The sequence below is a fragment of the Rhagoletis pomonella genome, unplaced genomic scaffold (assembly GCF_013731165.1).
Source record: "Rhagoletis pomonella isolate Grant_MI unplaced genomic scaffold, Rhpom_1.0 Rhpom_scaffold_00004, whole genome shotgun sequence".
Taxonomy (NCBI): domain Eukaryota; kingdom Metazoa; phylum Arthropoda; class Insecta; order Diptera; family Tephritidae; genus Rhagoletis; species Rhagoletis pomonella.
In genome coordinates, this window is record NW_023458558.1 from 17,222,037 (window position 1) to 17,239,420 (window position 17,384).

The window sequence follows — 17,384 nt, forward strand, 5'->3', positions numbered from 1 at the left end:
CTTCGAGAATACCCCTTGTATTTAAAATTTATGCACTGAGAAAAAATAAACCAAAATTAATTTCATAGCTACGAAATAACTTTTTTCAGAAAAACTTACCCACTGGAACCTATCAAACAATTTGGGTGTTAAGCCTAGTTTTATGGATTTTCGCACCCCTAACCCTTCTAAGTTGTGCCTTGGACACAAATGTTCACAACTAATACTAATCAGAGTTGTGTAATAGTTAACGGGTGAGCGCCTGACTGCTAGTCATATGAATGTGGCGCTGAAATGTTGGATAGCATAGCGAGTGAGAGAAGAGGCAACTGCTGGAGTGGAATGGAGTATTGTTGGAGATGTAGTAGAGTAAAATATACATTTGTGTGCATGAATGTATGTATATACATATACAAATGAACTTCTGCTCCATGACGACAAACTGCGACCTCACATGACTGCAATAATCTTACAAGTGGATGTGATGATGACTGAGAACGTTTGTATACATGTGTGTAGTACATAACTACATTCGAGTATGTATGGGTTGTATACACGCAGGTTTCTTTATATACAAAAATGTTTTATTCGTGTAGTTAAATATGTATATACATGCATATACATACATACATATGTACTTCTGTATAATAAATCGGCGCATTGCTGCTTACAGCTACAGGCAACTGAAAATTCAGATCACGTGCTCCGAGCTTTACAATGAATTTGCTAATTATTCTCTTATCGGCAGTGGATTTTTATCTCTTCCGATCTTATGACCATCCACCAGTGCAGAGCTACGGCAATTTTTGCAATATAAAAACTCTTAACTACCTGAAAATTCTTTTTTTAAATTTTATTTATTTTTTTTTAAATATATTGACCGCGTTCATCTTTCTGTAGCTCACTATTCAAAACCTCTTCAATAACAGGTATGAAGTACAATTAGGGCCAGTACATACACACATACTTCGATATTTCAGATACATTTAGCTTTATTAATAACTAGAAATATCGCTAGTTGCACCAAATTCTGTATTATTTGTGTGTTTCTTTTTTGTATACACCACGCTTCACCTAAATAAATACTTTTTTATCAAGAAGCGATCGCATATCTGGACTTGGTGGAATGCAGAAGCTTCGTTTTCATTTTGAAGACTGATCCATTTCGAAGACGACATCATTTTGCTTTTTAGGTTTATTTTCGTATTTCCTTGAATATGTAAATACAGCAGCCTAGCCATATTGCGCGTTGGGGGAAATTGAAGAAATGGTCGTTAACAACTGCTGAGGCGATTAGAAAACTTTCGTTTAGCTCTGATCCAATACTTTTCGTGTAAAATCCTGTAAAAATGTCAAACAGCAAAATTGCTCTCTGAAGTGAGAGTAAAAAGTGAGTAACAATAAAAAGTAAGGGGAACAAAAAAAGCATTTTCCTGTTAAAACGTCAACCAGTGGTCGCTTGACACTTTTCTCATGATTTTACCAGAAGAAGAAGTTCGGGTAAAATCGTGCAACTTCATTCTCTACACAACCCTCCAAAAATCGCTGCATGTTCGTGTAAAAACCTTTGAGTTCAGGGAGTACTAGATCAGAGCTATTACATATGTACATAGTTCCAACGAATTAAATAATTATTTTCAAAAGTAGTAACGTTTTTAGATTCGGCGCTGTTATCGAGATGGGAGCATGGCGGTCTAGGGTGCAATGTCGTTTTATAGAAGATTTCAGCTCCAATTTTATGTAAATATCTATCAAAAATCACGAAAAATGCATGCAAACACGTATGTAGATATAAAGGGCCCTTACCTTTACCTTAATTCACAAAGCCCTAACCAACACTTTTTTCGAAACTGCTTTTTTCACAGATTTTGGTTATGGATATATTAAAACACACCGTCAATAAAAATTTTTGACGTGTTAGTTCCAACAACAACGGAGTTACATGTCACTTTAAAAAGCCCTACCTGTTTTTGATAATGATTTTATAATGTTTTTGCTTCTCCTGTAAAATGTATGTAATTAACATCTATCGCATACATATGCTCCTCGGACTTTTTCTTGGATATGCTAAAATAACGCATATATATGTATTTACCGGAGTGACAGTGACCACCCTATTTACCGGACCTAAATTTAAAGGAACATGTTTTGAATTGATTGGTTGTTTTGTAAAGTTTGCGATTCGAGCCATCTGCATACATACATACGTACATACATACATACATATTTCGGTATGAAGCCAAATGTGCGTGAATTAAAACAAAAAAACAATCCTGCTCAGCTGTCTTATAAACCATTTTTCTTTTGTCATCTTGATATTGAACACAAAAAAAATGCGCCTATACAAGTGAAGCGGAGTTTACTTACATAGATATCGTCGATGATTTTGCAAAACCGCCCATCGCGCAATTGCAAAACCGCCTATCTTACGGCACTCAAATTTTAGAGGAGAGCGAAAAAACGGTTTATTCTTTGGAGGCATTGCCTTGATAGGCGGTTGTTTCTCTATCTATTATTTTACAAATCTGTTGTTTTAATAACGATTTTTATGCATTAATCTCGATGCCTGGAGCTAAGGGTTACCAAATCTCATTTTTGGCACAACGGCGATTTAGGCGGTTTTGCAACTGGTCGATAGGCGGTTTTGCAAAAACATCGACAATATGCATGCACATACTATATACGAATGAATTTGCGCATACATTGCTTTGCCAAATTGTTAGTGAACAACAAGAAACACCCGAAAACATAGCAACGCAGCCAAAATACGGGACATTCAAAAACCATGTTAAGTTCTAAAATTAACGTCAGAATGAAATACCTCCCCATACATACATACATATATAGTACCTACATAAATAAAATTAAATGTGCATACGGATATGTATGTATGTATGGATATAGATAAAACGATGAGGTCTTTATATACATGTATGTACATGCATATGTATGTATGTAAACAAATAAATATCATATGAGCGTAAAACGGGCTCTAACTCTAATATCCTTTGCCAAACGGTCACATGTTTCACGTTATAGAAAGCTGACTGACAGTTCGTTAGATTCGAATAAGCGGGTATCACCTTGAATTACACCAAGTGGAATTTTTTTCTATAGTTCACCTTCTCCGCCGTTAATTGTGTGCTAATGTACATTGAAGTAAATAATTTTTTACACTTTTTCGTGTTCTTACTTATCTTTTGTCATACAACTATATGTTCATACATATGTACATAGCATTTTTAGATGCGTTATTTGTTACAGGTACAAACATATACTAAATACATACATATGTACATATTTGTTCATACATATGTATGTAAATACTACAAGCGCACGGCTTCGCCAGTAGAGTACTGACTTTGTAAATATGTATTTAGTACATAGTATATATATACTATGTATGTGTGTACAACCACCCAACAGTAAGCGAATAATTCACTCAAGTTACTGCTGTTGAGCTTTGGCTTGGTTTTGGCTGATTGGGAATCAATCGTCTGTCCCCCACTAACACCTGCTTGTCTCGTGGCCTCGTTAGACCAGGTCGATTGTTATTGGTTTGTTTATTCATTTGCTGCTTGCTTACTTATTTTGCTTTTGCATCGGGTAATTTTTTATTTTTCAACTTTCTTAAAAACCCACTAGACATTTCCACATGTATGTATGTATGTATGTATGTACACATCTCAAATATGATTGTATGAATGTACATATGTACATACATATATTAACACATATTTAGATATTCTAGTTAAATGATCAACGCTCTTTTATACATAAGCATATGTATTGTACACACATATGTATGTATGTATGTATACACGTACATGCATAAATATGTATTATAACTTCAAATATTTTTTCTTTTTTCATACTAATTTAAGTAGTATCTAATGAGTTCCACCTTGCTTACCGCTTCAACTTTTTCAACGTCGTACAACAAAACACAAAAAAATGTCTAGTACACAAAATCTACTCCCGACGACGTTATATTTAGAACTTGTCTCGTCGGCAATATAAAAACGTCTGCTCGTACGATTGTTGCTCTCGACCGATTTAGTCCACTATGCAATTGTAATCGCTCAATACAATCATCACAGGCACAATCGTGAGTAGCAAACATGGGTAACAGAAATGCCGCAGTCTGATGTTATCATGCTTACTTAGCACTGACTAAATACAGAGTTGCAAACTTTAGTAAGCTAATTGGATTTTTTTCTTACCAGAAAATGATGCGGATATTGAGTGGATATCCATTGGGGGCATATTTTTATATTACAGAAGTATGTACATATACATATGTATGTATGGGTGACTCACATGATGCTAAAAAAATAAATTCAAAACATTGCCCGAATTCTGAAATTTAACGAAAACGTTGTTTCACAACAGTTATTAGAGGAACATTTTTTTTTTTTAATTCTCCGATATCAGTTATAACTCAAGGTATATTTTTTACGTTGTCTGATAAACGTTGTAAGATAATAATATTGACGAAAACGAAGATGAAGAAGGTAAAGATGATGAAAATAAAAGAGGAGTAAAATAACTGTTATCAGACAATGTAAAAATAACTGTTATCTAGCAACGTAAAAAATAAAAGTTAGGAAATAACTGTTATCAGCCAACGTAAAAAGTAAACGCCGGGTTTTAGATCTTATCGGCGAAATAAAAAATATTTCTCATCTAATAACTTGAATGGAACAACGTTTTCCGATAAAACTTATAACTTTTATGTCGCTGGTCGTAACCTTTATGAAATTTATGACAATAGTATAGCCGCATATGGGAGTATTTCTACTAGGGATGTTGCGAATGTGGGATTTTAGACATCCGCGGATGCGAATGCGGATGTCAAGTATTTTTTAAGAAACAATTAGAATCTAGCATAATGGCGAGATCGTTGTTTAAACAGCGCTTATAAACCAAACCAGATGTGTCAGGTTTTTCTAACGCGTTTTGAAACTAGTTCTTCATTCTCATTTCTTTGGCTGTTTCAGAATTTGGGGAATCTGTAACTTCATCAGCGTTTTTCGATTTTAGTTTTTGTCGTTCATTTTTAATACATACTTTCTTCTGCGACTGGTTTGAACAATCCGTGCCTATAGCGAGCTAAATAGGTGGATATGAAAAATAAATTAGTGTTTTCTAGGAATGAAAATTTTGAACCAAATTCCGTTTTCAAAGTCGTGGCTGTCAGCCGAATCGGATAATAATACTGTTATTTTTTAAAAAAGCACCCCGTTTTTTTAAAGCATTTGAATATCAGATAGTTACGTAATTCTTATCTTATTAAAGGTCAGAAATATAGTTCTTTTAATTATTTGAGCATCGCTCCTCTTTATAGCCAGACGTTGATCATTTCTGCTGGAAATCCCTATTCAAATTGAAATATTTTCGGATTTAAAATATCTCACTCATCATTTTTTACAGTTGAATATTATAAAAATACATGTTACATACATAGCTCTTGGGGGAGGGAATTTTGCCAATTTCCCCCCTGGATCCGCCACTGTTTCAGGAATTTTTTGAAAAGAGAAATGCGATGCGATTGGCAAATACATACATCATAAGTAATACGCTGTGGCGATTGCCTATCGCATTGCATTTCTCCACCAGGAAAATACAAAAACAAAATATTTTCACTTCTGGCTAAGTTGACGTGTTGAGTAATCATTGACCATTTCTTATGCTAGTTAAGTCTAGACTAACTGAGCCTTTATTCTAGGCAAATCACTTTTAGTCGAATTAAGTAATATTATTTTTTTTTATTATGGCAGAAGGATAAAGGACTGCTACATAGCGATTTTCTTTTACCGCTGGCTGGCGATGTCGCCTATTAATTTTGTCTCCTTATAATAAATGCTTCAATTTCACCAGCTTTCCATTGATTTTAATAAATAGAACCTACCTGGGCCTCAACCCAGCATTCGTGATCGAATAAAGTTCGAATGGAAATTTCGAATCGAAACTAGTAATCCATACGATTACGAATGCCCTCACTGCATCACTACAATACATACTTGAAATTTATTTATTTTTCTATGACTGCAAACAATGAAAACCTAATAATTAAATATTATCTAATATATTTATGAAATATTTCATATTATATTACACATCGTCCCCTTTATGCCAGAAACAGGAATGTGCAAATTTATCAGTTTAGAGTTATTGGGTTGACTTGATTAACCTTTGGATGTTCTATGTTATACTAAAACTCAGAATACTATGCGTACACGGAAACCACATATTTTGCAATTTCAATAAGTCTAGTAAAAAAAATTAAAACTTGATTTCTTTAATAAAATTCTCATTTTTACACATTCATGTTTCTGGCCTACGGGCGACATTAATATCGTTTTACCTTAATATAGAAAGGTCCTATCTCACATCGTCGCGAAAATGCAAAAATGCAAAAAGCCATAACTAACTAAAAATCTTAATTTCACTTTTTGATTGATTATGCATTTCATCGAATTATATATAAGTCCCGACATTGTTTTTGCAATAACAATTTTTAGTTAGTTACGGCTTTTTTGTATGTTAGCGACGATGTAACGTAACGACATATGTATGTATGTATTTAAATTGCAGAACAATTATAAATTACTTTTACCCCTTTTATTTATTCTTAAATAGATTTCAACGGAAGTCATCTGCACAAAGAAAAACTGCAGCTCAGACAGCAACTGAATGTAAAATTTGAGTTTCATTAACGATTACACGAGAAAGAAAAAGGGAGCACGAGCCTTCAGACATACTTGCCCCGTTTTTGCAGTTGGAGATAATTACATTTAAATTTATACTTTTATTAGCTTAAGATTTTTAAAATTTAATTGTAAAAAATAAAAATAAAACGAATTTTATCCGCATTTTTTCATGGCGATTTAGTCGGTAATGAAAGTTGTACATGCAAAAGCATTTCCACGAGAGTCGAGTCTCGTTTATTTTTGTTAGGACTGTCAGGACGTCAGCAGATCCCTTGCAACTTCTCGGGGAGATATTTTATGCAGCAACAGCGCCTCAGAGCAATTCAAATTGTTGGGGTTTTCATACTTACCTCACAGAGTTGTAAGGCCTGGATTTTTCCTAAGGACGAAGTAAGTTATTACCAACTCGATTTGCAAAACCACTCGACTAGTGTATTATAATTCTGTTTACATAATCCATACTATACAAGAATAAAACTTTTTGGGGAGTTTGTATGCTGTTACAACAACAACAAAACAGTTAATGATTAAAAAATATGCATAAAAATATTAAAAAAAAATATTTCTGATGCCAACCGACGTTCACCTAGGTGAACGTAAATTCCGCAGGGTTGTCACTGCTGCTGCAGCTCGCTTCGTACCAGCAGGTTGTATAACGGACCCCCCGTCCAAATTTTCCTACTGAAGCGGCTGTTCTACCCGATGAGCGAGACAACCTTTATCAGGCCGATCCCGGAAATCCCGGAAATCACGGAGATTCGGCAGCTTACATAACATACACAAATGGAAAAAGTGGGAAGAGCATCTGAAGACCTGCAACTTCACCTCTGGTGTGAGTAAGCTGTGGTCAACCGTGAGGTCACTGTCCAATCCGACAAAGCGCGGCGACATAATCGAAATATCCCAGTGAAGCATCGGCATGGTTTCCGTAAAGTGCACAGTACAACAACAGCACTTAACGCCATAAACACTCAGATATCAACAGGCCTAAACCGCAACCGCCCCTGTGAGAGAACAATTATAGTAGCGTTGGACCTGTTAAAGGCGTTTGATACCGTCAGCCACTCCACGCTGCTAGAAAACATCCAGGCCTTCTCACTCCCACAGAGACTCAAACGGTGGTCAGCGGATTATCTGAGTGGTCGGCACTCGTCAGTAATGTGTAGATCCAAATGGAGCAAACCTAGAAAAATAAAACAGGGGTTCCACAGGATGGTGTCCTTTCCCCATTACTGTTTAACTTTTATATTTCCAAGCTCCCTCAACTCCACCAGAAGGAGTTTCGACTGTCTCTTGCGCTGACTATTGTTTGATAATGGCGTCTGGGAATGGCTCTGATGACTTGTGCTAGAAAGTAAACGGGTATCTCTCCGATCTTTCTCGCTTCTTCACTGCTAGGAGTCTAACCCTCTCCCCTACAAAATCCTCTGCGACCTTATATACCACCTGGACGAAGGTCAGACTAACGCTGTTTTCTCCACAATACATTTTTAATGGGCGAGGCACGCTCGTTATCGATCTCAAAACCAAATTTCGATTCGAGTTATGTTCGATATCGAATGCCGCGATCTGGGCCCAGATACATTTTGTTATGGTATGGTAAGTTCAATTTCGGTAATGCATTAAAATGTATTAAAATACAAAAGAAATTTATTTAACAGCAAACTTAATTTGATGAAACTTGATTTGATAAAAAATAACAATAGACCCAGAAGTATTAGAAAAGGCGGAAAGTGTCAGCTTCTTATTTAACTCTGCGATTCGTGCAGAGCAGCTATGTACGTCTGCTATCCGATGAACATACTTACAAGTTTTGTTTATAGTAGTTCCAAGTCAGGTACAATTGAAACATAAGTTTTAATTTAATATGTAATATCCTTTTCAATGTTGATAGTGAATTTATTTTTAATGAACTTGTTTAAACATTTTGCTTTTTCTAGCGAGAGGATAACTTGGTAGGTATGTAGGTATGTATGTATAAACTCATCTATGTATTTTTATGTGTACGGTATCAGATAAAAGTGTATTAATTTTCAGTTGTGATGAAATTAGACTAATATCACAATAAATATAAAAAAATAAACTTATCTAAAAATAAAGAATTGTATTACGCTATTCTTTTGGCCAATTCGGGCAAGAATTTTACCTAAACTTGAGTGCAATAATTCGCAAAAATAAGATTTCAATTCAAGCAGCACATATTTCATATAGAAATATTTTCGAATATCAAAAAAAAAAAAAAAAAAAAAAACAAGGTGATTGCTGGGAATTTATTGTAAATGTAAAGGCAAGACTTCTTTCTACTTTGTTATTTGCTTAAATAAAAGGAATAGCATTTATTGAATTGATAATACTTTAATGTCTACTTTAGGTATACCTACAGATTTAAGTATGCATATGTAATTATATAACTAGATGCAGTGCGCAAGTGTCCCCATGAAATGAAATAAAGTTATTAGTTCTAAGATAGTATCTAACAGAACAAGACTTGGGACTGGTTGCTTTGTTATGCAATGAAGGACACTGGATACTTAAAAAAAAAAATACGATTTCTGCTGGCAAACGAAGTGTACAAAATTCAAATCTAACCACGATTCGTTCATGTGTGCGTTGTTGTTGTATAAGCAACATCGGCTCACGGGTCGCTCGGCTACAACAATCGTCAACGGACGTGATTTTTCGTTTAGTTTATCTCTCTGAACTGTCTACATTGGAATGCTTATGGGGTAAATGTCCACGCCCTAATGACACCTCCTTTATAAAGTAGACAGTTCAAGCCGTTGTTCGGAGATTGAGTGGGAAGTAGTATTGTGGAAAAATGAACGCATAATAAGTTAGAAATAAGTAATAAATAATATGCCAGTGAAAAATGTTTTAGAGTGTTTGCTTTGATTTCAGCTTAAATGTAGGTAAACGCTGTACACTTTAATGCAAGCCCGAATCTATAAACCTATAAGTAATATGTACTGTTAGCAAATGCAACTATAATATAAATATGCATAAAAAATTCACATCATTTCTTTCAAAATATTATCAAATGCCTTAAACTTCAGTTCAAAAATGAGTGTTGGATGCAGCATTTCTTTGAAACAACGCATTTTTGTTGTGGAAATTAACAATTTTAAACTGTTACAATTTTTTCAATTCAAAATGATAATACATGCATGAGTACTTAGCTATCCCACAGATATTTTATACCTACAAAATACAACAACTGATAGATATAGCTGATGAAAGCCAGTGGTTTATATTAATAACTTAAGTCTAACCAAATGTAAACTAAGAAAATGTTGCCTTCACCAATCAAACTATAAACTGTGTAACAGACAGAACTTTTTGAGTGACCTAGTACACGTCGTTGTTCTGGTCAAATTATTCACGAAACTATGTTTAAATTTTTCAAAACACCCTGAAATTCTCAACTTCTTCATAAAAAAAATTAAATTAAATAAAAAATTAATTGCAGAACCTGCCTGGGTATTTATTTTGGGTTTGAAAATTCAATTGCTTCGTTTTTATTCATACGGTCCCATATTTCGAACAAAAAAGCATTCAGTTTGGTTAAGACGTGTATGACACAATCGCTCTTGACTGAACAATATTTGCCTTTTCTATATGGAGTTATGAAAAAGTTTATTTGCTTTCTTGTAATAAACATCGAGAGCTTTCTCATGAAACATTTGATAAAAGGACGTGAGAAAAATGCCAAAATGTTTGAGATTAATTTAAAAAATTCTTCACATTTTTACTAAGAGCCTAGCTGAACTTTTTTTTTTTAACTTAGCTTAGCAAATAATTCTAAAATTAGTAGTGTAAAAGTGGCAAATTTTTAACGACAGTTTTTTTTAATTACTCGGTCACTTAAAAAGCTCGTACACTCTTTTTAATTTTGTTACGCCGCGTCTATGGATATTCATACATGCACTTGTAATTATTATGTGAACAAAACTTGTGCATAGTTGATTTTTCATATCAAAACACACAAATTTTGGATATACAGTTCTTCTTTGTTGAAGTTTTTGTTTTTCTAATACACTTTATTATGCTTACGGTTTAAGATGGTTTAGATTAATTTCACTACTTTTCTTGACTTGATTTCGAGATAAATGTATGTCTATAGGTATGTAAGTTCGCATTTTATGTATGTAGCTTACTAGGAATTACATTGAAGCACACTAAGTTACAACATATATATTTTAGTGAATTTGAGTTTTCATATATAGCTTGCAAAATTTAGATGTGTTTGCCTAATTCATATTGTTAATAAAGGATGTTTATGTTTATCTGTTTTGTGTGGGTATGAAAGTGTACACATGTATTTAGTATGTATAACAGGGTCGGGATGGTAAACGCTGTTTTGAAAATCCGTTTCACCTCAGATTTCTTATGGGCTCCTCTTCATTTATTCAGCAGAAATGGCAAATTGCATTTATGTATGTATGTGCAACTAGATGTGAGACTAGTTCGTTTTAGATTCGACTTTTCATTTGTTTTTGGCAACTTCTGCTTTGATAACTGAGTTTATAACTTTTGGTATCACTACTGTAACCTTTATGTTATTAACCGCATACCTTGAATGTGCACGCATTTGCTTGGACATACATATGTATGTATGTATAAAATGTATATACGTATATGCGTACACCATCGGCATCGTTGGGTTGACATTTAAGGATATTTTGTCTTTTTAAACAAACTTTATAAAATCAATGGTTTTAGTTGGGCATTTATAAATAATAACGAGGATGTAAACTCATTTTAGAGTTGGAAATTCAATATGCATAATGGCTTTTCCATAAGCTAATAAAATTAAAGGAAAATAAAAAAAAATCAAAAGAAGATTAGGCGTAAGTTTTAATGTATGGCATGTCTTTCTCAAAACGCCTTTTATCTTTGAGTTTCGTCCTGAATTTCATTTATACCTTCCTTGCAGTTCGTTCATTCAGTTTAATTACACATTAAAATATAGTATAAAAATTACTATATTCGCTTTATAAACATAGATATAGATAAATTCATAAGTCTATTTGAGCTCATGTGTCTTAAAGACGTGTCTGTCGGCCGTATTTTCTATCTACGATCTATTTTTTGAATGTGGTGCGAAAGAAAATTAAATGTTGACTTAGGGCAATAGTATAAAAAACTTCTACCAACCAAACCAACCAAAACCAAAGACAAATGCGTGTCGTAAGACTAGTTAAATGTGTTGATTTAAAACTTGTCAGCGTTATAATGTTATTACAATTACACAAAACAGTTTTCTTAGTTTCCTAACGTCTTACTTAAATATTTGGTTTCATTTTAATAACTTTCAGATTTTGAATAATTACACCAAATCATTTGCATAAATGTATAATTCCTATTGCACTCGAAAGCCGCCATTTAATTAATCTAAAGCACCAAATACTTTTCAAAAGCTACTTCTTATTGTGTATAGCAAGATTCATAAAAATACGAAATTACGCGGATGGTTTGTCTTTTTTTGTCCATCACTGTGCTAGCTCAGCGCAAATCCATCTGCGGACCGACATCGTCATAATATCCTATTAAATAGTAGTAGTAGTAGCAAATATCGACAGTTGTAAAATCAACTTATTTTTCTTAACAAAATATTAACTCATAAAGATTTGAATTTAACACTAATTTGTTGCTCTTCTTGTTTTCCGAAAACAAGATATATTACTAACAAATAATAAAAAGCTTTTTGTAAATCTTGCATCGCAGCTTTGTTATAAAAAATTAAAACTAATTTTAAAAGAATAACATTAAAAATAAATGTGTCGAAAATATATTTATCTACACTTTTGACTTTCAAATAATTCGAGGAATATCGTAGAGGATACCCAAAATTCGTACGACCCGGATGCTTGGTGTACAGCACATTCTCAATTATCCTAGCAGTAGTATTTGAAATCACAAAGGTTACACACATGGAGCTTAAATTCATAATGCACTCAGCCGGATGATGGAGCTCAGGTGCGAAAACGGAAATGAAATCGGATTTAAGGTAGCATTCGCAGTGCGACAAAAAACCCTGATATTCTGTAGTTTTGGGGGAACCAATCAAATTTTTTACAACTCCTCTTATGGGGTGCAAATAGGCCTTTAATAGCCATAGTGGTGATACTATCGCAGATAAATTGGTTCTAAGCATTGATTTTGTTGTTGTTGTAGTTTGATTAGTTCTTTGCACATGTGTTAAGAATTTGTTTCTTGTGACAGTTTGCTTTGTTCGGTTTTGGGTAGGTGGTCGTGATTTTAGTGTTTTTTGTAGTGCTGTTACATTCGTATGTGCAAATATTGGTGATATAGTATTAATATTTAGTTTAAAGTTTTCAAATATCAAATGGTGAAGTAAACGTTGAAGCTTCTTTTTGTTATCTTTTAACCACAGTTGCTGTTGTTGTGATGCTAGCAGTTGCAACTTTATAAAATACTTATAGCATGATTTAAGCAACTTTAGTTACGGTTGAAGTTGCTTTTTTGGTTTTTTTAACTCAGCTTCCTCGTCGCGCTTGATTTCAGTGTAACGCTCGCCCTTTAAAGAAACAATCTTATTATCCCGATAGCGAACCAATTTTTTCGGCTCGAATTTTGGTACCATCGGCTTGTATTCCCGCTGAGTTGCGTTTTTGTCTACGTATGAGTATCTGCAGATAAAGAATAGCGATTTAAATCAAAATTGTTGTCTTAATAGTTATATTTAATTGGCAGTTCACCTCTCAATAATACGATTTTTGAGCTCTGCGTCGTCCACAACGATACTTTTTCGTCCAGAAATAGAAATAGACTTGTCGGTTAGACTTTGGCCAGTCTCTTGACGATGTAACAAAATTTGAGTTGCGCTATCAATATCTCCTTTAGCTATAGCAATGCAATGTTTCACCTAAGCAAATTTTGATATAAGGGAAAATGTAATTAACAATTGAAAAAGTTTAAATAGGGCAAAATAAAAAACTTAAGGCCCGTTGTTGTTTACTTCTTACAACAAACACAGCTAGAAAATAATTTGTTTCTTTCTTTCATTCAGCAAAGCTAACGCCAACACAAAGCAGAAAGATGGCCAGTCGTCAGCTGTTGCAAATATATAAAACTATGTGAAATATTTTTCCTTATCTGTTGCTAGTATGTTAATTTAGTCACCAAAGCGTTCGCTGCCAAGCGTTTATTGTAGCAAGCATACTTTTAACGGGCGTTCTGTCAACCAAAGCCAACGCGAGAGTTCTATGTGGACCGGACTTTAAGGTAGCCTCAAAGGGATGCGATACTACCGATGCGGTACAAATATTTACGGTACAAATGCGGAATACTTAATGTGACCAACCGTACTTCTTTCGGAAGTTCAGTACTTCTTTTTTAGCTCTTGTACTTCGTACTTCGAAGTACAGTCAAATGTACTTGTTTGCAAAATTTGGTCTTCAGGTCATGTACTTCTCCGATCATCCGGACGATCGTCCCATGGCCCGGGCGATAAATTCTTTCAAACCCTTCAAGTCACCGGGGGCCAATGGCATCATACCTGCGCACCTGCAAAGGATTCTAGAGGTGTCTGGCAATTGGTTGGCTCCTATTTATGCGAACTGCATGAGGACCGGGTACATCCCCAAGGCTTGGAGGGTAGTCAGTGTTGCGCTCATCCCGAAGGCCAGAAAAGTCTCTTATGCTTCCCGTACAGATTTTAGGTCTATCAGTCTGTCTTCATTTTTTGCTAAAAACGCAGGAGAGACTGATAGGCCTGTGCATAAGAAACGTGATTCCTCGTGACTATCTTTTAAGAGCCCAACATGATTATTGAGAGGAAATAGTCAAGTATATTAATCTGGGGGTTGAAACCAATCTTATCTACAGCTTACTCCGTAACAGAACTGTCGCGGCGGAGTGGAAGAACGCATGCATTTAGCACAGAGTCAATAGGGGCACTCCGAAAGGTGGTGTTCTCTCTTCCCTGCTCTGGATTGCAGTTGTATATTACCTGCTAGAGGAACTGGAAAACGTGCGCTGTCGGGTGATCGGGTATGTAGATGATGTGGAACTTTTGGTTAAGGAACGATTTCTATACACCCTTTTTGATCTGGCTCAAGGTTACCTGAACCAGGTAACTAGTTGGGCGATCCACGGCAAGACAGAACTGGTCTTGTTTGACCCGATGTGCAAGATACCCGTTGTGGCCCTTCCATCGTGTGGGGGTGTTCGTCTACGGCTCTCAGATAGGGTCAAGTACTAGGCTTGATCCTGGATAGTAACCTGTCGTGAAAGCCTAACATTGAGGAAATGGTAAGAAAGGCGTCGGTTGCCTTGTATTGCTGTAGGGGAGCTATCAGTAAAAGATGAGATCTCTCGCCTAAAATAATTCATTAGCTCTATGAAACCAGATTTAAACCTATCTTGTTTCACGGAGCCCTCGTCTGATGGATCTCACTAGAAAAGGCTAAACTTGTAAAACAACTGGAGCGTTTACAGCGGATCGCCCTAACCGGAATTAGTAGAGCATTAGAAACCACACCAAGACTGGCGCCTCACGACGAAGCTCACGTCCCTCTACTCGGCCATGACGAGGTGAGAACAGCAATACGGCGGCTTAAGAACAACAAGGCCCCCGGAGCTGACGGTATTCTGACTGAGCTGTTCAAAGCTGGTGGCGAAGAGTTGGAGGGGCGCATGTACCAGCGTCTAAGCAGAATTTAGTCTGATGAATACATGCCCGAAAACTGGAATTTCAGTGTACTTTGTTCAATCCTCAAGAAAGGAGATCCCGCCGTATGCGACAACTATCGCGGAATAAGCCTTCTCAATATTGCTTACAAGATCCAGTCGACGATACTCCGTCCCAAATGGGAATGACCTCTCCTCGCTGTTTGAGACCAAACGATATTTTAGACACTGCGCCTCTGCCCCACCGGTTCATTTTCCATTTAATCCTCACTATCGTGCGACCTTTTCAACCTGATGCTGGAAAGCGTAATAAGAGATGCCAATCTGAATCGCAGCAGCACCATATATTGCAAAAAAAAGGATGTTGCTGGCGTAAGCAGATGATATTGACATCGTCGGTCTGACACAGGAGGCCAAGCGAACAAGTGCTACTTTGGGCTCGGTAGAAAATAGAAAAGCAGAGACCTCTCTCGACGAACAAAAATTACGCCCTACAACTCTCTCGTCATGCTATATTGCACAGAAACGTGGACGATATAGAGCAAAGATGGGAAGGTTTTGGGTGCTTTCGAGAGAACTATTCTACGTAAGATCTACGGCCCTCTTCGAGTGGACGACGGGTATAGGAGAAGATGTAATGACGGACTGTATGAGCTTTTTAACAGCATGGACATAGTTAAACACATAAAAATATAGCGATTGCACTGGCTGGGATATGTTATACGCATGGACGACGACGCTCCGTTTAAAAGATCCTTCGACTCCGCACCCATGGGTGGACAACGAAAGCAAGGGCGCTCACGAAAATAAAGGTGCACCAAGTGCAGAAGGACCTGTCTGCACTCGGGATGAGCAACTGGCGCAAATTCGTACGAGAGGCAATTGCAGAAGCTTTTTGGTGTCGGCCCACACCGACACACGGTTGCAGCGCCAAATAAGAAGTTGCCGACAATGTCGTCTTTGACCCAGAGGCTGCCGGCTAGCGACTTGAAGACCTTGTTGCGGCTCTGTGCCTCTGTTGGCAATTGCAGTTGTATGCTCAGAGAAGGAGAGTAGACTATCGAAGGTAACTTCGAGGATTTTTGGGTCATTCCCCGCGGAATTTGTTCGCCATCGACGTGAATTCCCAGCCGTAGTCTGACCTCCTTCGTCCAGGTGGTATAAAGAGTTGCCGAGAATTTCATAAGGGAGAGGGTTAGGATCCCTGCAGTGGAGAAGCTAGAAAGTTCGGTGGTATCCGTTTACTTTCAAACACAAATCAATTTCATTCCCGGACGCCATTATCGAGCAGTCAAGCTTTGAAATGTAGTAATTAAACAGCAGCGGGGAGAGGACACCCCCTGTTTAATTTTCTTCGGCCTGCTGGTTTTGTCCCTAAAAATTACTGATGAATGTCGACCACCTGTCTGTCTGGGAGACAAGCTTTCACAAAAATTGTAAACTTGTAAACAAAATTTTTTAGAATTCTTTTGAGTATGCAGTTTTTTAGCTCACTTTCAGTATAATAAAATGCAAGTTTTAAGTGGCTATAATCTACCATTGATTTTTGCGAATTTTTTTACTTACATTTCGGTATTTTTCCCCATACAAAATAAAAAAAAACTATCACGCATCCGTCATCAGCAAAAAGAAAAACTCAAAAATCAACCGTAGTTTATAGCCACTTAAAACTTGTACTTTAATCATGATACAAAAAAAGAAGGTAGTTTCACTTGACACACAAATTTTTTGACATAAACTGGATTATGATGCTTATACTTTTCATTAGCAGAGCTGTTAGTAAGTGTGTATTGATTTAAAATACCTTAAAGTATCTTACCACAAAAAAAAATTGGTATTATCTGCAGTGTTACCTGAAATATTATTATATCCGGCCCTTTAAGAAACTTATATATTAGGATGTTGCTTTAATTTGGGACTTCTTTAGTAGAAATTGAGTGGTTAAAAGGAGCTTACCGTCAATGAAAGCACCATGGTAGCATGAGCTCTTTGCTATAGTTTATGGACAGATAAACTCACTCGCTCTACTGCTGCTGGTGC

At 36.0% G+C, this 17,384-nt stretch overlaps 1 protein-coding gene across 1 annotated transcript; it reads right to left on the reverse strand.

The window, feature by feature from the left end:
* Nucleotides 1-13,155: 13,155 nt before the first annotated feature.
* LOC118738128 (CUE domain-containing protein 2-A-like) lies at nucleotides 13,156-16,435 on the reverse strand. Its single transcript, XM_036469050.1, has 3 exons — nucleotides 16,265-16,435; nucleotides 13,412-13,578; nucleotides 13,156-13,342 (listed from the first exon to the last, which is right to left on the reverse strand). The coding sequence occupies exons 1-3, from the start codon at nucleotides 16,433-16,435 to the stop codon at nucleotides 13,156-13,158; spliced, it is 525 nt and encodes a 174-aa protein (XP_036324943.1).
* Between the last annotated feature and the right edge of the window lie 949 nt (nucleotides 16,436-17,384).